The 24,174-nt window shown below is 41.2% G+C and overlaps 2 protein-coding genes across 3 annotated transcripts; one reads left to right on the forward strand and one right to left on the reverse strand.

Moving 5' to 3' along the window:
• Positions 1-6,266: 6,266 nt before the first annotated feature.
• Positions 6,267-14,103, reverse strand: LOC307249399 (synapse-associated protein 1-like). Its single transcript, XM_080026093.1, has 9 exons — positions 13,806-14,103; positions 13,005-13,123; positions 12,813-12,879; positions 11,180-11,253; positions 10,906-11,045; positions 9,966-10,105; positions 9,683-9,732; positions 9,417-9,570; positions 6,267-6,934 (listed from the first exon to the last, which is right to left on the reverse strand). Exons 1-9 carry the CDS (start codon positions 14,011-14,013, stop codon positions 6,798-6,800), a joined length of 1,089 nt encoding a protein of 362 aa, XP_079882219.1. The 5' UTR covers positions 14,014-14,103; the 3' UTR covers positions 6,267-6,797.
• A 296-nt stretch (positions 14,104-14,399) lies between these two features.
• On the forward strand, positions 14,400-20,563 carry phospho2 (phosphatase, orphan 2). Of its 2 annotated transcripts, none has more exons than XM_080053708.1 (4): positions 14,400-14,437; positions 15,060-15,137; positions 15,570-15,664; positions 17,798-20,563. In XM_080053708.1, the coding sequence occupies exons 2-4, from the start codon at positions 15,067-15,069 to the stop codon at positions 18,361-18,363; spliced, it is 732 nt and encodes a 243-aa protein (XP_079909834.1). In that variant the 5' UTR covers positions 14,400-14,437; positions 15,060-15,066; the 3' UTR covers positions 18,364-20,563. The 2 variants fall into 2 exon arrangements, with proteins under 2 accessions (XP_079909834.1, XP_079909833.1); XM_080053707.1 differs by having other exon boundaries at positions 14,402-14,462.
• Positions 20,564-24,174: the final 3,611 nt, after the last annotated feature.

Below are 24,174 nucleotides of genomic sequence, written 5' to 3' on the forward strand. Positions count from 1 at the left end.
TCTCATTGACAAAATATGTGCTTTTATTTTGAAGAACTGAATAAGTGATTCCATGGTTTAATTCTACCCTCTGTGTTTCACTTGACTGCTGTGGAGCAGCAAGGTGTAAAATGGGGAAGCCAGACAGGGTGACTGGGAGCGCAGAGGTGGGGCTGCCTGGGATTAGTGAGAGAGTACAATCAAGTCAGTTCCCTTTCCCCAAGTCACTCTCAAAACAAGAAGTGGACAACCCTCTGCATTAGGCCTACACAGCCTATGCTTTTGTTCAATAAAGCCACAAGCATGTAGCCTAATATCATTGCTACTGACCTAAATCAAATTAGATTATTTTGTAATGCATTTTAAAATCCCCCTACATGTATAATTGGATATATGGAATTTACTGTGTCAAGGCTTGTTCATCTCAGAGCTCAATTTAGGATGTTCTCCAAAACAGTCCTGGGAACACGGACCATGGGTCTATCTCCAAATGCCTCATTAGTGACCTATGTGTAATGTGTGCATGGTGTAGGTCGACTTCATTAATGTTTTCTTCTTTCTGTGACATTGATTTCAGTGAGTAAAACAGTGGTAGATCCGGTTTAGGCCTATTACACTCCAATGCCACAGGCAGCTGGCACTGGTACAGGTTTCAGAAGTCACCACAGACCACAGCCTCATCACCAAGAGGCTGACATGCCATTGATAACTGCTTTTGATGAAAATAAGCGCTGTCTGTGTGACATGTGAAATCCATAGGCAACTGTAAAGCTGCATAAATAGCAAAATATTTAACTGATGTCTGTAGTCTCAATGTGATGTTTATACTAAACAGACAATGAATTGAAACTTGCCACATGGCTTCATCTAAGATTATTGCTTCCTTTATGAAAACAATTTAAGAAAGAAGAGAAGAAAGAAAATGAATCAAAAAAGCAAATAGGAACTTGTTCTGGCAACCCAGTCTTCCAGTAAACATGAGAGTTGACTTTAGTTATGGGCACCGCACCAAAATAAACATCTGGCTGTGTGGCAAGATCTGAGTCAACAAGGTCTCTCTGAGGTCTTTTTGTCATTGGCTTCTTGAAGTGAACCGAACACTGAATATACTGAAGGCAAGCACCTTTCTGCCAGACCTATGGGTGTTTGTCAACTTGCAAAGGCCATGTATGTCCACCTTGTTGTGTTTGTATTTTATGCAGCATTCTTATAGTGGGGGATTGTATGTGGTGCTTCCTTGACAATTACATTTGTCAAACAGGGTTAAGTTTGAATGTACTTTACTTCTAACCAAATGTGTATTCTGCTTTGCACAAAAATACTGTATGTGTGTGAGTGACGCACCTTCATATGCTGCAGGTGTTAGAGCGGGTTAATCTTTAAACCCACAGCATTATCAGATGTCATTGTTCGTGCTTGCCCAACAATTTAAAACACATTTTCCCACCAAACACTCAACCTTAACCTCTTTAAAGTCCTATGTAGGGCTTATAGTAGGAAATATATTACTAAAGAGAAAAAAGAAGGGGAAAAAACTACTTGCGAAGGAAGTGGAGAAAAAAGGAAATGGGTAGAATACGCACCTGGCTCCTCATTGCTGTTCAACTGTCTACATGAGTGGTTGAAGTGTGTGTGTGTGTGTGTGTGTGTGTGTGTGTGTGTGTGTGTGTGTGTGTGTGTGTGTGCGTGTGCGTGTGCGTGTGTGTGTTTGTCTGAAGCAGGATTTGTCAGTTAAATTGCGTGGGCTTGGCTTGGATAATAAAGGGCCCTCTGTCTTGGTGATGACAGGTGTGCTTGGAATCGTAACCCCCCCCCCCCACACACACACACACACACACATACCTAATATGATCAGCCACAATAGAATGATTACAATGACAAATACATTTGTTTCCCGAAAGATATTAAAAAAAGACAAGCCAACATTGTGAGACACACAGACTTGGATTCAGCATGCAATCTCAAGCCTACACAAGTCGGTCGCTTATCTTATCATCCATCTCCATGTAAAAACCATAGCAGACGTTGTAGGGGACTGACCTCTTTCCTTAATAGATCAACTATTATATGCCTCTGACAGGGGTAAGGTGCAGCAGTGCAGAAAATGTTTTTCCATACTTGTCAGCGGCGAACAATGTCTCTCATACTTATGTTATGTTGGCCCCTGTGTGTGTCTCTGAGTGTGTGTGTGTGTGTGTGTGTGTGTGCGCGCGCGTGTGTGTGTGTGTAATGAAATCTCCTGTCAAAAAGCTCCTAATATGGTCAAAGGCATCTCTGACGGTCTGAACATGAAGACGGATGCCTTTGTGGCCTGCTATCACGTGACACAGCGGTCAAGTTGCAGGAGTAGTGTAAAATGAAACAGGGTACTTTTAGGGAATTCAGTCTCTTAGCATTACGATGCGACATCCTGCAATTATGGTTTAGCCCACCAGCAGCCACTAAAAGGATAATGTGCAAAAGCAAATGTTTACTCAAATCCGTCGGGTCTACGTGTTATTTTGGGATAAATACGTTAAAGCTGGGTTCTGTCTGAGGGTGTGTTTTATGGGCGACTGTGCAAATACGCCGCACAGTGAGGGGAAGCACGCACCTTCCCACTGCCCACGGTATTAACAATGATACATTGTAGAGTGGAAAAACACCTTGGCATTACTTTGCACTGGTGAGGACTAAAGCTGACAACTGCCTACTGCCTAATGTCTCATGCAAGGCCTTGATAAGAATTTAATTTGACCAAATCTGAACTTTGATCCAAATCATACTTACTTTAACCATAAATGTAAGGTGTTCTGAAACCCCTCTAAGCCAAAATTCCTTCAAATATCTCAATATGAATCTAAATGAGGACACTTCCTAAACACATTTCCTTGTGTTTTCCATGCACACTGGAACCCTTTCTCATTAAATTCACCAACAATAGTCTCAGAGCCTTTTGGGGTCTCGGGGCTAAACCCTGTATAGTTACAGAACGGTCATAAAGCAGAAAGGCCAGCATTCTCTATGAGAACAGCAGCTTTACAGGGGTCTTAAATCATCTGTACGTCTTTCACAAGTTCAGCCATCCACCATTGGAGTTGGCAGTTTTGTGTTATACTGCTTTTCACCCAGTTTTGTTGGGAGGTTAGGGGGGTTATTGCAGTGCAGTGGGTTTCTGTGGGTCCTATTTTTGGTCCTTTCCCTTTCAAGTGTAAAAGTGCTGTGGTAGGCGCACACGCTGACCCATGGTGACAGCAGGCAGGGGGGGAATTCAGTCACAGACATCTGAAAGCATATGAGACAGATTCTATACTGCAGGTGACCACAGCTATAGTGAAAAAATGATAAAAGAGTGCATATTGGACTTAATTTTAATGCCAGTAGTTTGTTTGATGTCTCTAACAACTCAAAAGACCATAACATATTAGTGGTGTATTAATCACCAAAGAAATCAGCTTTGGTGGATAATTTAAATGCTACGTTTATTTTCAAATCCAAAATTCAAAGTAAAATAAAAAAAAAATCTATCCAGACAGAAATCAACTTACTCATCTGCAAACTGGATAAGTATTCCAGTCTGAATCAATGTGACCTCTGTGTTATACAAGATGAACTATGACTTCAGACGAAAGGCAGGAAATGTCCCAACACTCGACACACGTTTGGGTCATTATAAAAGTGGTCTACTGGTCACAACAGCTCAACCATGCCTTGTCCATCTCAACTCCTCCCTTGTTCTCTCTCTCCACATACACACCCCCTCCCCTATATTTACACCCTCATCCTCCAACACCTTTCACTCTTCCTCTGTTCCACCTTTCACACTTGCATTTGCTTCACCACTCCCCCCAATTCAGTAACATACTTCCCTTTTGTATAGTAGCAGGCTAGAGAGAGTGCTCTATTGACCATTGCTTTAGAATAAAGGAGATCAGTTGGTTGTGTAGGCCGAGTTAAAGAGGATTCATGCCTAACAGCACATGAAACACACTGTGTGATGTATGTGCTTCAGTCTTTCATTATCTCTATCATCTCTGTTTTGTCTGGAGCAGAGACAAGACAATCTGCGGGCTCCGTGGGCTAGACACACACACACACACACACACACACACACACACACACACACACACACACACACACACACACACACACTTAAGCACATACACACACGGGCCCACCTTTATGCATTATTAAAACATTGTTAAACCAACATCACACAGGAGCAATAAACACACCACACATCCTCATTGACTGGGCTTAGTCACCATGGTGACAACTGTGTGTCTCGCTAGAGAGACCAGCTGGTGGACTTTGCCTGTGATTCTGTGACAGGAGTGATGTATGTGTGTATGTGTGTGTACGTGTGTGTGTGTGTGTGTGTGTGTGTGTGTGTGTGTACGTGTGTGTGTGTGTGTGTGTGTGTGTGTGTGTGTGTGTGTGTGTGTGTGTGTGTGTAAGTGAGACAAATAGACAAGACAAAGAGGGAAATTACTGCGCAGTGTTGACAATCAGCCTATTCATTAAGCTGTCTTCTTACATTATATGCCTGGACACACACATACCTGAAACCCAAGTAGAAGAGAGGAAGGATGGCAGACATTAGCATATATTGATCCGTGTATTGATCGCCAGTGTGCAAAATGAGAATTCATCCTCCAATTCATTCATCTTGGTTGTGGTGGGAGTAGTAGGACTAGTGTTGACACTCCAGACAGCACACCATCTGTTTCCAACCGAAACGTAAGGAGCAGCATGCAGAGACAAGTCATGCTGTCAGGCTGGCACAGGCACAGCTATGTGTTTGTGTCGTTTGTCATGATTACAGACTTTCTACTACTAAAAACATCCAGGCCCCCTCACTCCATCATTCCACACCTACTGACTCACTCCCTCCGCTGACTTTCTACTCAGCCGTCTATGCATCCGGCCTACAGTTTAAAATAAGCCACTTGAAACCTGGTCTGAAACAGTTAAAAATCTATGATATCAAAGTCTGATTGAAGGGAAATGTTAATAAAAATCATCAAAAAAAATTTCTGTCTAGACTGTTTGAAGGGATTGTGTGGGCGTGGCCTCAAAATGGTCTCCTTGGCAACATACACAATGTTTAGACAAAGAATTGATGGGATTGGTTCAAAATACTTATTGTGTATAAGAGCAGAGCATAGCATGCATTAGCTTAACCACATTTCTGTAAAGTTATTCAAACTTAAATGACAGTATCTTTAATTTGGATTGATAAATATGCCTAACTCTTTCCAAATGCTCACTATCATGCAACTAGCTCCCCAAATTACATGGTTAAAAGTAGTCTGTGAATTTGAGTATACAGGGGCTTTAAATGTAGGCCTATGTATCTCTGAGTAAGTCTTTATCAACTCAGCGTTGTAGGTGGTACATAGTGTGGAGCTAAGGCAGCAGTATTGAGGCTAAATAGAATACCATGACATGAAGGGATGACCATCACTGAAACTTCAGCGGGGAACACATTGAATTATCTCCATGGCAGCTGCTCTCTCTCCAATGATGCCCACTGAACAATAATGTTTCCATTAGAACCAACACAGAATCACTCCTGTTTTACAAGCATTAAGCCAGTCGCTTGTTAGACAGTACGTAGAGAGAACATTCCCACCCTTTTTGAACACTTGTTTTTTTTTCTCTTTCTTTCCTATACATAGATGAGAAGAAGGCTCATCAGGGTCTGAAAAGAGAAGCCAACAATAGGCTAGATTGAGCTTAAATATCACCTCATGCCAATTTTAAGGTTACACATTGTAATTTGGGGTTATTCCAGAAACTGTTTTCATGATGTAGTGTCCAAAAAACCTTTTTTTTATCTCTCAGTGCCGTTGCTGAATCTCATCTTTTCAACCTCTGTCTGAAACGCTGATTACATACAGTAGTGTTTTCTACTTTTGGACAGAGCTAGGCCTACCTCTTTTCAACAATGTTGCTTTTTCTATTTATATTACAGATTATATAATTTAGAGATGAGCTCATTTGAACTATTATATACAGTTGGGTAGTTTAATCTACAGCAAGGTCTCATTCAAAAATCCCAAAATAAATTGTTCTATCTTATTTCAGAACTTACGGTAGTGCCCATGGACTTCACCTTAAATAAATTGTATTTTTTCTGTATTGACAGATACATTTGTATTAAAAGATGACAGATAGAAAAAGAACACGCACAGGATGTTTTTTTTTTGAAGGCGAACAAAGTAAACAGTGAGTGCAAACAGGAAAAAAATGTTATTTAAAATGTACAAAGCGGGTGTCATTAAAGGGAAAATGCAACTTGAAGCTTAGTGTTAGAATCTTCTTTATTTACATAGACTTAACTTTACATTTGACTTCTACTGTACTTGGAACTAGACTAAGACGTATACTGTACATCCCACCAGAAAGCAGCAGTGGAAAACAAAGAAATGTGATTTTCAAAGAGGCACAGCCATTATAAAAAAAATCATGGTTCTCGGTACTGGAGCGCCCTCTAGCGGCTTCTCCCCCAATCACAAAAAGGGATGGGGGAAGGGAGAGATAAGTCAATGAAACTAATGTACGAAGGAGCAGAAAAGTAGCACTTTTACTAGTAGGCCTGAACATAACCGCTTTTTCCCCATCAGAGTTGACACACCGTTTTTTGTTGTTGCTATGATTGGATCTACACCTTCATCACATATAAAGTGAATGTTTATAAGATACTAATCATAGTCGGGTATGGCAGAGGATGTGTAGGTTCACCCCCCCCCCCCCCCTTGTGTGTCACTGGTCCGTATTGATCCATACTGAGCCCTGGTCAGCGTATACAGAGAGACAGACACACAGCAGTTTGTTTAGGGCTCGTCGGCTTGGAGCATCTTAGCTATCTCCTGGTCCCACTGGTCGTCTCTGTTGTCCTCCTCAGTCACCACCTCGTAGTCCTGGAGCTCCTGCTGCAGCTCCTTCTCCCAGTCTGCTGGCTCATCAGGCTCTGAAAGGGGGAAGCAAGACAAGGATTTACTGAGTGAATTTAATAAAACACTACGACAAGGACATTTTTGTTTTGAATTTAAAAAAAAAAAATGTTTCCTCTGAAATGAAACGAGACAAAACAACACTTTTTTTAATATAAGTATTATTAATGCATATGCAATGGGTTGGGTTTTTCCCTGTGAACGATTTATGAGCAGACAGACCGGAACAGCCAGTGTTTCCTGAACGGTAATAAATCAAAGTGGTATCTGCTTCAACGTTGCCATATTACCATTATTAATCTTACAGAATCCCATACAAATACATGAACCTCATCGCTATGCATCTCTTCAAAGTCTTAGGTAATCTAATAATACAGATTTTTACACAGCACCTGATACAATCATATGAAAAAGTTTGGGAACCCCTCTCAGCCGGCATTATAATTGACTCTGCTTTCACAAAAACAATATAAAAGTGGTATGTCTTTAATTTACCAGGAACAGCTAAGTACTGGGATGTTTTCCAAACAAAGATTTTTTGAAAAGCAGTATTTGGTTGTATGAAATAAAATAAAATGTGAAAAACTGGCTGTGCAAAAATATGGGTACCCTTGTGGTTTTGTTGATTTTAATGCCTGTAACAGCATGTAAAACTGATGAATTTAAACACAAAGTTGGTTGGATTATGTTGTTAAGCCTTGAACCTCATAGAAATGTCTGTTTAATCATGAGAAAATGTATTTTAGGTGCCTAAATGCAAGTTGCACTTCTCTTTGACTCTCTGCTGAAGTGAGACAGAATGGGATCATCAAAACTTCTCCCAAAAGATCTTAAAAACAAAGATTATTCATTGTCATGGTTTAGGGGAAGGCTACAAGAAGCTTTCCCAAAGGTTTCAATTGTCAATTTATACTGTAAGGAACGTTGTCAGGGAATGGAAGGACACAGGCACAGTTGCAGTTAAACCCAGGTCTAGCAGACCAAGAAAAGTACAAGAGCGGCATATGCGGCGGATTGTGAGAATGGTTGCACACAACCCAAAGATCACCTCCAAAGACCTGCAAGAACATCTGGCTGCAGATTGTGTATCTGTACATGGTTCAACAAATCAGTGCAATTTGCACCAAAACATCTGTATGGCCAGGTGATGAGAAGGAAGCCCTTTCTGCGCCCACGCCACAGATACAGTTGCATGGAGTATGCAAAAGCTCATTTAGACAAGCCAGATTCATATTGGAAGAAAATGCTTTGGACTGATGAGACAAAAATTAAGTTATTTGGTCTTTATAAAAAGCAGATGTTTTGGTGCAAATTGCGCTGAATTGTTGAACGATGTACAGATACAAAATCTGCAGCCAGATGTTCTTGCAGGTCTTTGGAGGTGATCTGTGGGTTGTGTGCAACTATTCTCACAATTCTCCACCTATGCCGCTCCTGTTTTTTTCTTGGTCTGCCATGCCTGGGTTTAACTGCCACTGTGCCTGTGTCCTTCCATTTCCTGACAACGTTCCCTACAGTCGAAATTGACAATTGAAACCTTTGGGAAAGCTTCTTGTAGCCTTCCCCTAAACCATAACAATGAACAATCTTTGTTTTTCAGATCTTTTGGGAGCTGTTTTGATGATCCCATTCTGTCTCACTTCAGCAGAGAGTCAAAGAGAAGTGCAACTTGCATTTAGGCACCTAAAATACATTTTCTCATGATTAAACAGACATTTCTATGAGGTTCAAGGCTTAACAACATAATCCAACCAACTTTGTGTTTAAATTCATCAGTTTTACATGCTGTTACAGGCATTAAAATCAACAAAACCACAAGGGTACCCATATTTTTGCACAGCCAGTTTTTCACATTTTATTTTATTTCATACAACCAAATACTGCTTTTCAAAAAATCTTTGTTTGGAAAACATCCCAGTACTTAGCTGTTCCTGCTAAATTAAAGACATACCACTTTTATATTTTTTTTGTGAAAGCAGAGTCAATTATAATGCCGGCTGAGAGGGGTTCCCAAACTTTTTCATATGACTGTACATGCTGTGTTCTGATTGGTAAATCACGGCAGTCTGCGGTCCGTTATTTCTCGATAATGGCCACTGATGGGGATAATTCACTGTTCTTATGAGTGACAGAGCGTTGCTATGGACATTGTTGTGTCCGATCAGGTTCCGTCATAGTAATCCACTGTCAGCAACTACAGTGAGGCTACACAGGCCTACTACTCCTTCAAAAAACTAAGGAAAATTGGAGTCATGGTTAATGTCTGAAAAGACTCTAATCAAAGTTTGGCCACAGACTTACATAGGTACTCTTGCTATGGAGAAGTTCCAACCATATAGCGGACAATTTTTCTTTTGTACCCTTAGCGACCATTTCTAAGTCAATCAAACCAGACTTATATCAATATTTTGCTTCAAATTAAGTTAGTAGCCGTGTAAATGTATAGCAAACGGGCAGAGTATGTTGTCTATTTTGGCTGGAGAAGCAATAGAAACACACCTTCAGGAGAGGGAGGGCTGTCCTTCTTATCCAGTACTAGCTGCTCCATCTCTTTCCTCAGGTCTTCCTGGTTGATGTCTGTGGAGTCAAACGCGTCGCTCACAAACTCAGACACTCCAGGACTGGTGGACATCTCCTCCTCTTCTATGTGAGACTGAGTTAAGAGACAACACAATAGATTTAGAATGACTCCTGGGGAATATGATAAGATATTACATGGAACAACACACACTCGCCCCGGGTCTTCTTATTTTCAGTTGTCTTACCTTCTGTTTGTCGCTGATGGAAACTGGTGGAGTTTTTGGTCTGACATTGTCTACAAATAAGTAATAAGAGTGATGTTAGTTTTCCATATGCAACTCACAATGTGGTGTCTGCTTAATTCAATGACCCTGTTGGTGGGCGTGGGTACACATACACAGACACACACCCACACACACTCTATATCTCTGCTTTTTATTGACAGGAGCAAGCAGGCGTATTGATATGAAGGGCGTATCACATCAGGTAAAAAGGCCCTTGGTTAAAGCATGTGCAGGTAGGTCTGACCTGTTAGTACCACGTCCTCAGGTGAAGCGTCCTCTCCCTCCTTGTGCTGCTGCTGTGCTGCCAGCGCTGTGAGCTGGGCAGACTGCTTGATCAGAGACACCCGGTAGAAATAGTTCCTCCAGAAAACCTCCTCCTTCACACTGTCAACACGCACAACACAGCACCATTCATTTGATTATAACATCGTTTTTATTTCATCATTCAATTATAAGTTGTTTTTTAACTGGTTAATATGTTTACAATATAGCCAAGTGTGAAGAAAAAAGACACCAAGATACACAAAGAGAACAAAGATGAAATGGCAATGGATATTAAGTTACGAAAATAAACAGTATCAAAAATAAAGCACGTCAACCAATTAAAGGTGGTGACAGTGATTCTGGACAATGCTTGTTGTCATAAACCAGTGAATATGTCCTCACTATCCATGACCTGTATGTACGTACTGTGTGCGCTGCAAAAGACAATCCAGTGTTAATATATAGCCTAGGCTCTGTAAACGGCATGTTGCTAGCTATGGTGGGCCCCCCTTTTGTTTACATGCCCGTTTACGGAGCCAAATCTGTGTATTAACACCAGACAGCTTTAGCTTGTTCTGCACGTTATTGGTTGCAGATGCACAATGAGAAAAAAAACTGGATTTTCAAAGCACAGTAAACTGCAGGCTCATGCAATGTATTCCAATCATTTGAATGAATACGATAATGACAAAATACTTAAGAAATATTAATGGTGATTCTGCAGGTAAAAGTGATAAATGTGTTCTGTCAACAATCCCAGACACACAGACACACACACACAGACACACACACAGACACACACACACACAGACACAGACACACACACAGACACAGACACACACACACACACACACACACACACACACACACACACACACACACACACACACACACACACACACACACACACACACACTTACAGTTTAGGGACCAGGTCGAAGCGCATGCGGTTGAGGAGCTGGTCTTCCTCCAGCATCACTGCAGCCATGGGATACATCTGCTCCATGTCAAAATTGAACTGCACGCCAGCGGGAGGGTCTCGCAAGAAGTTTCTCTTGTCCTATTGTCCAGCCAGACAGACAGAGAGGTCAGTTTGGTAGAAAACAAAGGTCATATGAGCTGTGTATAACTGAACAAAGGCTGCCATTATGATAAATAGACGTGTTGAATGATGCCAATAGTGTGTTTGCTTACAGCTGACAGAGCCAGGATCTGTTGCATGATCGTCTCCTCTTCATTGTAGCCGACCCATGGAGGCACTGCTGCTTCTGGAAACACACACACAAACGCACGCACGCACACACACACACACACACACACACGAGAGCACACACACAAATGCGCGCGCACACACACACACACACACACACACACACACACACACACAATGTACACAAAACCATCAGACAAAACTAGGCTTCAGAGCTGTTTCATTAATCAATCACTAGTCTCTTATCTCCATCAGATATACTTGAGCATATACCCAGTTCTCCTGATAATAGCAGCGGTTAGGCATGTAGTGTGATTAGAATGACCACATCCTCCACAAATACAGCAAGATTACATTTTAAGTGACTCATTTTCTTATTCCACTTCAAGAAAAAAAGAGATAATGTCAAGAATAAAGACGAAATACAAATTTGAGAATATTCTCAACGGCTAGGCTAAAGACTGCAGTACAATTGGAAAGATGACAGTTTAAGGATCCGAACTTCTGGCATCACAAACTGATCAGCAAAATGTGATTTTAACACAAACGATGAATCTTTGCTATAGTCATGAGGCAGATAATGTGCTACAACTGTATTTTTACCAAAACGAGACGTCCTCTAAGCTTGACTATATAGAGCCTTGAGTCAAGCGTAGAGGATGTCTGAGCTATGTAGCTTGATATATTGTCCCCTATAAGCAGCGGTCTTTTTGAGATGAGAAAGCCGTCTAATCAGCGCAACACCAAAATTCATGCCTTCACCTACAGTGGAGTGTAGGTGAAAATCTTCTCTGTAAGGACTTCTATAAGGTGCTCTACAAATAAAGTATTGTTGACTCAATGTATTGCATTTCAAAAGCGTATCATGCTTGCAGGATATTAAGAGGCCAATCTATTTACTTTCATAAAGCTCATAAAGATAACCCAGCATTCTGCCATTCATTGTATGTCTCTGCCAGTTACAGTCAGTTAGTCCAGTATATAAACTCTATAATGTCCCTTATATAAAGTATACATTGTGTGTGGTAGTATCAGGAATGCCTTTATTATATAGTATATTTTTCGCGGTGTACATCTGGCCTCCTCAGGATGTGTGTGTTTTCCCATGGCATGTCTGTCACATGATCCTGTGTCACCACGACAACCCCAGGCAGTTTGACAGGTGACATCACGTGACATCCTTGTTATTGCATTTAACAGGAACGTCTTTAGTGTGTGCTCCGTGTTCCTGTATGATCAGTGTACCAAACTAGAAAAGGCAACATGGGTGGGATGGCTGTTTCACTGTCACGTGTGTGTGTGTAAACTGCACTTCAGTGGCTCTTGGGTGTCAAACCCTCACACCCCTGTCGAGAACAGAAGCCGAAGCCAGATATGGGGATGTCACTTTACTTGAGTTATGGAAAAATACAAATCCTCATAAAGCTGTATTAATGCTCTGCCCACCATACAGTGGGTTTAAATTTAAATCTCATCATTGACACAAAAAGTGAGTACACTGTTTGTCAGTGCATTGGACCACCACTTCGGAAGCTAGTTTGCACCGTAAAACAAGGGCTTCTTTGAACTGAATAAATGTGATTTAGAGAAAAAGTCCCCTGTTGATTTGATTCTTACCTGATTTCTTTGACTTATTTTCTTGGACAAACTTCTCCTGCTCCTTTTGGAAGTCCCCAAGAAAAGTCTGTAGACACACAAGTGTAACAGAGAGAGAAAGAGAGAAAGAAGATTCATTACACATGCTAGCTCAGAGAGTTGTCTAAATGCTGCCAAACTAGTCAGACGTGCCCTAGGAGCTGCAGTACATGCCTTGTCTATGATGCCGTCTATCTTCCCCTCTTCCACAGTCTTCTTGATGGTCTGAGCCGTGCCCACCACAGAGTCAGAGAACTTCTTGCTAGCGCTGGTGGCAAAGCTGAAGATGTATTCTATGGATGGAGGAGGAGGAAGGGCAGAAGACAACCATGTCATATTGTTGCTACAAAACATTTGCCATAACAAACACAACACACATGTCAGCAGCAACAGACAGTCAGGATGCTTCTATTGACACAGGGAAAGCTGAAACATTAGTGACAACTCTTGTTGTCAAAATAAGTGAATATCTCTTCACAAGCTGCTTTTGACTATATTGTGTGCACTGTGTTGTAGTGTGCACTGAAAAAAAAATCGTTAATAGACAGCCTAGGCTCTGTAAAAAGAAAACGGGTATGTAAACAAAGGGGGCCACCTTAGCTAGCAACATACCAGTTTTAGGCTGTGTACTGTATGTACCTACATGAACTACACCAGATTTTTTTTAAAGCGGACTCACAGTAGGCCTAAGGAAAGGTAGCAGATCGTGAGGAAATATTCACTGATTTTGACCAAAAATTATTTTGACAATGACAATGACAACACGCTTTCGCCATAATCGCTGACTCCACCTTTAAAGGGGAAGCTGTCATTAACTTGTACATTCTCCTGATAAGTGTCTTGATGAGCTGACACATACTGAACAATAAGACCGCTACAGCCTCGAACCCTTGAGAGCGAAGCACGACCTGCTTCTAGCTTCACGTTAAATAACTAGCCATTTAAATGTAAATAAACAGTTAATGTCCGTCTCACCACCGAGTCCCTTGTTTAGCTCGGGGTTTTCCTCTGCTCCCCCGTCCTGCTCAGCTGGCTGCTGTGGTTGTTGCTGTTTGTTTACTTCGTTCTGAGCCTCCACCACCTTTTCTTCCTGCTCCTCGCTCTGGCTATTCTCTTTGTCGTCTGACATCTTTGCCAGTGTCGGCTCGTCCAGCCCCAACCACGTCCCTAAACCTTTGAACATTATGGAGGAAATAAAAAACTACAATAGTATGCTGCAAAGAACAGAAAAACAAACAGCTTCAACTCCAACGGAAGGTGATTCTCCACTCTATCCAACAACCAGGAAATCAACCGTCGGAGTTTCTTCTTCGCTGTTTTGGTTCAGGCGTCGTTCAGGTCGCGCGAGAGTGCCACCTGGTGGTTAACTAGGTGCTTTGGTCGGAGGTATTTACCAAAATATTCTACACAAGTGCATTAAAATAATAATAATAATTTATATAGCATATTAACTAGTAATAGTCTACAATTGGAATAGTTTGATCAAAAAGAAGAATACAGAACTTGACCAGCAGGTGACGGTAGTGAGCCAAGAATTGTTGCACATCTTGAAACGAAACAACAAGGCGAGGAAGACGAGCCGGTGGACTGATGTGAGATAGGCTGAGGTAAATCAATGTGCCGTGGATCACCGTAAGTTTTAACCTAAAAAGTGTATTTATATGTCTCCTAACCTTGGTTAAAGTCTACTGTCGAATCAACTGTGTAACCTGTAATTCACTTTGAGTGTGATCTGAACTGTAATGGAAGGATTAGCCGGGTCGCTAGGTAGTTGACGTGTATGGAGACCAGTTCACACCAAACTCCGTATAAATAATTAGTAATTTAAAATACATTGCCTTTAAAATTGACCTAAACGGTGGAAAGTAAATATATGTTAACATTTCAATATTAATTGGGATGTTTTGGCTCAATCGGCATAGACAGGAGAGCGATTTATTGAGGAGAAACCGTTGGAAGTTACAGTTGAGTGCAGTCATACACGGTGTGTGCTGGGCAAAGATCAACAGACAGAGCAGCTGATTATGCAAGTAGGACCGTTCTTTTGTACAGTGTATTGTGTCAACCAAAACATTATGTCACAACTACACGAACATTGCAAACATGCGCAATACAAAAATTATTTAATGTTGCTAATTAGCCTAGGAAGTATGCCTGAGAAATATTTATTTATTTATGATAACAGGCCCTACAGTGTTTCTTTTATTAAACTGTTCTTTCTTCATCCAGGTGAAACATGAAGACTCTGATGGTGTTTGATTTCGATCACACTGTGGTCGATGACAACAGTGACACTTGGGTGATTAGGTAAAAACATTTTTTAATTAAATCAATAAATGATATATTACAGATACACAAGTTGGGTAGGCCTTACTGCTGCACAATGTATATGAAGGTCTAATAGGCCTAGAAGTGCTACTTGAAGACTTATTTATACATTTTTCTTTTTTTAAATTAGGTTGTGTTCCAATATTCAAATGTTTTTGGGTGTGGTTTTCAGATAAGACCGTAGCCTACACGTTTCTGCAGCACCCACACATGTATTTGAAAAAAAAAAAAAAGTTTTATCACTCTGTTTTATAAAGGCCTGTTGAATATGTGACAACACAACTATTATTAAAATACCGCACTGATAGGATGACTATACAGCACCCTATATGATCTTTAATTTCTCATGTTAATGGGAAGCAATGTCACCAATTCTTAAAAAATCTGATCTCTTTTTCTTCCCTTTGCCAGATGCCTTCCAGGTCAGACTCTTCCTGACTCTGTGAAGAACTCCTACAGAAAAGGCCACTGGACTGAGTTCATGGACAGAGTGATGGGCTACATAGGTGAGCATTCTACAGCCTGTTCACAATTCATTCACAACATGCCACAGAGCTGCTCAATATATTGCTACCTCCAGCCTGCGAACTGCTTCAGTCATTGGGATGGTCACGAGGAGTAGTGAATTCCAAGATCAAGGTATTGCACTAATTCTTTGAGGAGCCATCGAGCATGTGTTTTTCTCAATCTATTTTTTGAACGCAACTGTCTGCAGGATAACGATGCACAGTATTAAATAATGCTTAATGCTAATTGGCCATAACACGTTGTTTTAACAAATATTCAATTAAATAGGCGGGTCTGAATTCTGACGACGTAACGTCAAACAGTGTATGCCTATAACAGTGTGGTAATAATACATGGTTAACAAACTAAAGTGAGTCACCATTGTAAATACAAATGCCAGCAGGTTAAATACAGTATACAATTAGATAAATAATGAACTCCTTAGTACAGCAGAAATAGGTCTAAGTCCGACCACACAGTCTGCTCAGTCTGTGGCTCATTATTATTCAACCATTGCGTCAGAGGCAGCATCTCTTGAGTAATCATCGCCGTTATTAGCTTAGTGATTTCCTTTCCACAGCCCGGATCACAGCTGCGTATTCCAGCAACAAAAACAGCTTATACAGTCCCAGTGGTTTCTTTAAGCTTAAATTGCTAATGTTGATGCACTGTACTATAAGCAGTGTTGGGAACGTTACTTTAAAAAAGTAATTAGTTATAGTTACTCACTACTTGTTCCGAAAAGTAACTGAGTTACTAACTGAATTACTTTATAATAGAAGTAACTAGTTACCAGGGAAAGTAACTATTTGCGTTAGCCTACTGTAAAAAAAAAAGTTGCTATATGTCAAAATTTTGATTTTTCTGAGCAGTTTTCACAAGTCAGTTGAAATGAGTAGAACAGACAGGTAGGCCTACTTGTAAGCTACATCACCTTCAATATGTATTGCACATCAACAGACAGCAAGAGGTTTATCCTGCACTTCAAGTATTTTGTTCTCAACAAAAGTAGTAGAGGAAACTGCTGAATGTACCGTGCTGATCTGCTATATCACTGGATTCACTTCAGGGGTGTCAGCTAAAACACCACTTCAGGCCAAAAACGTCAGACTATGAAGCATGAGACGATGAGAGGAGGAGTAAGGATGTATCCGCTGTTTATTTCCTTCTTTAACAAGCACAGCAGCATACAGATCCCAGGAAAAGAACAATAGCAATATTCGGCTCGTGATGACACGCTAAACAGCTGTTGCAACCGGCGAATCACGTCCGTTTAATAGCGTGCATAAATTATAATTTATAGAGATCGGGAAACTCAATGCATTTACTCACAAGGGCGATGCAAACAAACTCAGGGAGAGCACGTTTCAATCGTGGATTGATAGGTGGTTACTGCGCCAACGTGCACGCTCGTAGCTCACACAACAGAGAGAGAAAGAAAAAGAAACTTCACTAAACAGGCGCTGACGTGACGGCGCTAACTGACAGTTCTAATGTCATCCACACACCGGTCTCCTCACTAGCAGTTTGTGTAGTATGGAGCCAGGGGTGCGTTCGGATTACACCGTTTATTCAATCAATTCAAAGTAACGCACCGCATTTAACGTTCAGTAACGATAACGGCGGTGTAACGGCGGAAAAAGTAATTAGTTAGATTACCCCGTTACTGAAAAAAGAATGGCGTTACGTAACGCCGTTCTTTTAAACGGCGTTATTCCCAACACTGACTATAAGCGGTAGCTTAACTTTGCATTGGAATATTAAATTGGAGCTGGACCATCCAGCAAACATATATTTTTTTCAAATCAATTTTTTAAATTTTTTTAAACCTCATTTTGTTTGTATTCTATAACAGATTGTTGTTAAACGTGAACATATTTTAAATACACATACAGAAAAATAAATAACCACGATTCTGGGGAACACAACTTTTAGTCAAAATCAATCAGAAAAAAAAAACTTGAAAAGCGCTTGTTAACGTATCGACTTAATTTAAAACGGGGCAATATCTGTCTCACTCCTAACCTTACTTCAGTCCTGTGACCCTTTGTCCTGTCTCTCTGTCTGTCTGTCTGTCTGCCTGTCTGTCCATCCATCTGTCTGTCTGTCTGTCTGTCTGTGTGTCCACCCAGGGGAGCAGGAGGTGAGCCCCGAGCGTGTCCGCAGTGTGATGGAGACCATCCCATTCACTGCTGGAATGACTGAGTTGCTGACGTTCATCTCGGAGCACAAAGGCAGCGTGGACTGCATCGTCATCTCTGACTCCAACACTCTGTTCATAGAGTGGATCCTCCAGGCCTCGGGGCTCCGTGGGGCCGTCGATCGCGTCTACACCAACCCAGCAGAGTTCAACCAGCGCGGGCACATGGAGGTGAGGTGCCACCACTCTCACGGCTGCCAGCACTGCCCCGTCAACCTCTGCAAGAGACAGGTCCTGGAGCAGTTCCTTTCAGAGCAGTCGGACCAGGGAGTGGAGTACCGGCGGACGTTTTACATGGGCGACGGTGGGAACGATCTCTGCCCCACGTACTGTCTTCGAGGGCAGGACGTGGTGATGCCCAGGAAGGGCTACAGTCTGGAGAAACTGCTGGCCAAGCTGGAAGGACAGGAAGACAACGGAGCCTCAAGAGCTAAAGTCATTGCCTGGAGCAGTGGGGACGAAATCCTGCAGGAACTGAAGGCTAGCATGCAGTCATAGTGGCCAGGATCAAGAAGTGATTGGTACTGTAATCAATGTATTGCACTGATTGGGTGTGCACCGTAGAGGGCATATATGCTGATCCATGTAAAGAATATATACTCTGTCACCCAGGGTAGGATATTAACATGTTTTTTTTAACCAGCAGCTTTTAGCTTGGGAAATACCTGGTTCCCTCTATTAGTCTACCACCAGGGGGTCCTAATCAAATTAAGACTTTTTAAGGCCTTTTTAAAAACCACTTAGAATTCAATTTTATGCCACCTGCACTCCCATGCAAGTGTTAAGGATATAATGGAGAATCAGTATCGATCCAGGTGCATATTCCCCGAGCCCCTGCTGATTCCATTCCCCCCTGTCAACACACAGTGTAATGTATAGAATGCTATAACATACACTTCTATTGGTTCAATTATTTCAATTTAGCTACAAATGATTTGATAAAAGAATGATTTGACTGCAGGATATCTGATTTTCTTTGGAAGCAGTAACAACCCATTCATACAAGATTGGTCTCTCCGTTTCTATTCGAGGGTTTTTTCCTTTTTTCAGAGGTGGAGGTGATGAATTGGAGGCATCTTAATAAATGAAGGTAACAGGGAACTGAATGTGTTGACGTGAGATTCAGGGAAGGATCATGGTTTACAGAAAAGCCAGATGGATGGGATGGAAAATACAGTATTTTTATGTAAACTCGTCAGTGCATTAAAAGAGTAGCTTTTACATTAGGGTAAAATACGCACATTTGCTTTGGTGCTAAGAGTTAAGGCAGTTGCACAGGCAGGCGCGACGCGAATAAACGGCACGAAAAAGCAAATTATTTGGAATGTGAATTTTGACGCGTCTCACTATTGGAAGCTAGCCTGGCTCCGCCCGCCCGCCCGCCTACTTCCGGCCAAATTTAATTTTCCCTTCAGTAGTCAGTCTGGGTGTACAGCGCATTTCCCAGATTCTCCGGAGAATCTACAGTCGTCCAATCAGCGAACAGAGCGAGTGGCTGAGAAGTCGCGCTCCAGTTTCAGTTGAATGCTGCGTTCCTTTATACTCGGAAGAAGGAGATTTCCGACTTGGTAGTTCCGAGTTCCGACCTGTCTGTGTTCCAGTGCATCTGCTCGCGAAAGTATGAACGCCTAAAACCTTTCTCGTCCAAATAACTAAACGTTAGGCTCTAACAAGTTACTGTTGCCAGGTACCGGTAGATTCATAGACTACAATATGTAGTGAAGTCGGAAATTTCCGAGTTCCATGTCCAACTGGAACGCACCGTCAAAAGCCGGCTCATGACACACCAAACGTGATGCGATTGGCTGGCTAATCCAGAGTGGCACTGGGCAGATCCAATAGTTTTAAACTTCGACAGACACCCTTCTCCAAGTGAGTGAACGTTTGCCAATTACAGCACTTCCAGACCTTCTGTACAAATGAAATGAAGTACGATGGTCTGGTTGGACCAGGCTAATTGGAAGCGACGTCTTTAGAAAAATCTAACTCAGTTCGAAAACATAAAAGCCGCCAATTGGCAAAGCGAAATTACGGCGCTGATGTGGAAGCTTGTATTGACTCTGTATGCTGTGCGTTCGGTAATGATTAATAACGCTCAAATTAATGGCAAGAATAAAACGCGCCCGGTGTGCAAAGGCCTTTAGCTGAGAAGATTAATGCGATTGCCATGGCTGTAATATAAAGCTGCAGCTATAGTAGCTAACTACCTTCACTTGTTGTTAGCTAAGCATGGCTGTAAACAATGGGAACAGCTATAGTGTTGTTCTGTTCGGTCGTAAAAGAAATACAATAATACTAATCCACCTTGCAGCGTTTGTAAGCTAAAAACATTATCTTTTTTCTTTTGTTTGTTTCATGAAAACAAATGAGATATGGTGTGTGAATTAGTAATGTTTAGACAAAGAAGAAGACGTACTATGTGAGTTTTAATGTTACTAGTAGGCAGATAATTCATAATATCAGGGCCATGAAACCAAAGCAGCTAAATGGAATTCAGCCATAATGTGTTGTATTATTTATGATTGTTCTTTTTTCTTAATGTGTCTTCAGTTTAAAATAAAAAAAACATTACATTACATATTGAATAAGTATTGTATATCAATTTACATCAGGGCTGTAGCCACAGGTTTTAATGTAACACCTCTACATTCGTTTAGCTCATATGGAAGGCATCAAACAGTATTTCCACCACTGACACCTTTTTTTCTAGTTTCTTGGAAAGCGTTAGGTATCTTGCCGGATATATTATTCATAACACGTCAAAGTTGTTTAACGTGTAACATATCGCTTCTAATTTGAGAAATAAGTTCCATTGCCAAAGCCCCTTGATTTTATGATCAAACACGAGAACACACACCGCACACGCACGCACGCGCTCTCACGCACACACACACACACACACACACACACACACACACACACACACACACACACACACACACACACACACACACACACACACACACACACACACACACACACACACACACACACACACACACACACACACACGTAAGAGATCTAATGAGGTATATAATGTGTTTTGCTCTGTGGATCTCTATCTGCTGAGCCTAAATAATCAAAAGTAATTTATTTTTATTTTTTTACAATAATCCCAGAGCTTTATGAATTTGTATGGATCATTTTTGCAGAATTAAATCCAGATGTGCTGTTATTACATCCCTCCACGTTTCACATGTTAGAATCCATATAAGAAACCTATGTGTTGTATAGTTTTGGGAGTACTATTGGGACTTTATCCAGGGTACACACCGCCAGTTTATTTCACCTGGGCAGATCGTTGGGTTTTTACATATTCCTCGTTCATTGAGAGACTATGGAATAATGTCTGTTTTTTAATCTTGTAATTATAATGTTGCAAATTAAAACCGGAAAACCTCTCTTATCCATTGTTGTTTAAGTTGTTCACTGACTGACCAGAATAAAAGTCACTGCAATGCAATCAAACAACAATCTAACAGTCCAGTATTTGATATGCCCTTGGTAAACTGAGAGTGTGGTGATATATTGCAAGATTCGTATAATCTTTGCACTGTATATGTAAATGGGAAGGACATAATGCCGGTAAGGGCTAATGCAGTCCATTAGGTGTCTGAATGGGGGGGCCTTTACGAAGTCCAGATGCTTAATCTCTGAGAATAATTTAGGTTTAACCTGCTAAGAAAATCCCAAAAACATAGAGCTATTTTTTCTCTCAACTCTCACAAACCAATCATGATAGCGCTACGGAAGAAATCAGTAGATCACCAACATTATCGGGAGACGTAATCTGAGAACCATGGAAGTCTGTACAAAATGTTGTGTCTAATCCATCTCATATAGATGTTGAGCTTTCCCCCAGAATAAGTGAAAAGTTTCCCCTTCTGGTGGTGCAAGAGGAAAGTTCAGGGGATGACCAAGACAGCAGATTTCATTGTCTGGAAATGAGAAATAAAATATGTATTTTTTTTTGTTAACAAATCTTGCTCCATCATTTCTTATTAATGACAGAACGGATTAGGTGCAGCTTCCATCCAAACTCCAACCAGCAGTTAACTGAGCCTTTTTCAGTTCACATGCAGATACATGCTGTGAAGATGCAAATATATTCTTTCCCAAGGCTGAGAGGTGAAGAGAAACAAAACCTCACTCGATTGGCACGAATGTAGAGGGTTTTGAAGATGGGATTTGGAGAGGAATGCAGGCCAACCACTCACACAGACAGAGAGAGACAGAGAGAGAGAGAGAGAGAGAGAGAGAGAGAGAGAGAGAGAGAGAGAGAGAGAGAGAGAGAGAGAGAGAGAGAGAGAGAGAGAGAGAGAGAGAGAGAGAGAGAGAGAGAGAGAGAGAGAGAGAGAGAGAGAGAGAGAGAGAGAGAGAGAGAGAGAGAGAGAGAGAGAGAGAGAGAGCTCTTTCCTAAGATCTAACCTGGTAATGTGCTCCAAGACTCAGCAGGCAGGCTTTGTCTACTTCCTGGATTTCCCTCTTCAGTGGGAAGGAGCTTTAGACGAGGCTTGTTGCCGTGTTAAAAGGAAGACGCTTAGTTGGATAAGTGAGAGCCAGGCTCAACAGTGAGGCGTAGAGTCTGGGAAGTTTGGACTAGTTTACTCAGAGTGTTTGCTGTTCAGGCCAGAAACAGAGCTCAGGAGTAGCTGCTGTCCAAACTGCAGTGTGTCATATTGTATCATGATGGTGTTACTATGATCAAAGTATTTGAGTATAGAAACATGCCGCATTGCTCTAGGACAGGGGTCTCCAACCTTTTTTCAACTGAGAGCTACTTTGAAAAAATTCAAGTGGCCAAGAGCTACTTGAATCAAATCGCTTATATTTATTTACATAGCACACATCAAATGAATTAAGCTTCTGTTTGTACATGTGTGAAATTGCAATACCCAATGCTTATCATAAATAATTTCCCATCAAAGGTCCAAGAACACATTACTTTACACTTTTTGTGGGCCACATATCAGTGAAAATTGACATCAATGTCTGTATTACACTTGTTATTGTGACGCAACAGTGTTTCCCCCAGGAAATGTCTTAGTCAAGGTGGTCACCACCCAGGGGGGGAGGAGGCGCGGCGCAACGCGGCGCGCCGAAAATTTTGGGGGTATTTTGCTCAAAGATGCCAATACGCACTACAGAAATAAACAACTGCTTATTTGAATAAAACAGACAACTGACCTTACAGTTGTACATTTTTAAAGTTCCTTTTTAGATATGGGCTGTTGTGAGATTATTGTGGACAATTAGGCCTACTGTGATGCGATAGGCTATAATTCATTAATGGTTATTATTAGCCTACTTGCTTGATTTCTTTTTAAATACAGAGGTTATTGGTCGTTTTGGAACATGTATTTCCCAATTTAAAACGTAAAAATAAAGCAGCATTGAAATTCAGAAAATAAATCTTGTATGGCTACTATAGCAGGCTGTTTTACAAATAACTAAATACAATGTGTTTTCCCCTTAAAATTATTAAATACATTTATGCAAAGGTCAAAGACAGTGCATGCCGTAGTTATGCATGGCCGCATGCAGAGCCGCAGAGCAGCACACACACCAGCTGATAGAGAAACGCTTTGAGACACATGTGAACATTTATTTACCGCAAATCGCAAAGTTTTTACCATGGGAAGAGGTGCATTTACCTTCATCAGATTTTTAACTTGTAAAAAAAAAAAAAAAAAAAATATATATTTTTTTTTTCAAGTCGGTCAACCTATCAGGCGAGCTACTGAAAACCCGCCCGCGAGCTACCGGTAGCTCGCGATCGACCTGTTGGAGACCCCTGCTCTAGGATATACCTGCCGTTTGTGTCTACATACTTTTAATAATACAGACCAAAGGGAAAAGCTAATCTTAAAGGACAAAAATGATTGGTCCACTGTGTGACCTGAATGCAACAGGACCAATAAGTGTGCTCAAATGCAAACAAGCGTTTTATTCTGAAAGTCACGGCCAGGCGTTATTGTAGCTTTCCGATCTGCCATCTGTACTATAAGAACCCTGAGTCTGTCACAATTGTTTCCAGTCACAAGAGCAAACACATTGCTAATATCAAAAGTCTATGGAAATTCAATGGAACCGTAATCAAATTCCCCGAACCATGACGATCACATTGATGGGTCATGCTGGAAATATACTTTAGCTAGTTTTGTTTAGGTAGTTCAAACGTTTGCCTTTTCTACTCCAGAATGCATTTCATCAAATGCGAGGGGAACCAGTTGCAAATCATAGTACAAGAGGCAGTATTGTAAGTTTGTGTCACTGGGCTTATCTACAGTATTATTAATGATATACTAA

This window comes from Ammodytes marinus (genome assembly GCF_949987685.1).
Source record: "Ammodytes marinus genome assembly, chromosome: 1".
Taxonomy (NCBI): Eukaryota; Metazoa; Chordata; class Actinopteri; order Uranoscopiformes; family Ammodytidae; genus Ammodytes; species Ammodytes marinus.

Coding starts and splice junctions, on each gene's coding strand:
- LOC307249399 (XM_080026093.1), bottom strand. CDS start 14,013: ATGTTCAAAGGTTTAGGGACGTGGTTGGGGCTGGACGAGCCGACACTG. Junction 9,733..9,965: donor TGAGGACGTGGTACTAACAG/GTCAGACCTACC, acceptor ACTTATTTGTAG/ACAATGTCAGACCAAAAACT. Junction 9,571..9,682: donor CCATCAGCGACAAACAGAAG/GTAAGACAACTG, acceptor CTCTTAACTCAG/TCTCACATAGAAGAGGAGGA.
- phospho2 (XM_080053708.1), top strand. CDS start 15,067: ATGAAGACTCTGATGGTGTTTGATTTCGATCACACTGTGGTCGATGAC. Junction 15,138..15,569: donor AGTGACACTTGGGTGATTAG/GTAAAAACATTT, acceptor TCCCTTTGCCAG/ATGCCTTCCAGGTCAGACTC. Junction 15,665..17,797: donor CAGAGTGATGGGCTACATAG/GTGAGCATTCTA, acceptor GTGTCCACCCAG/GGGAGCAGGAGGTGAGCCCC.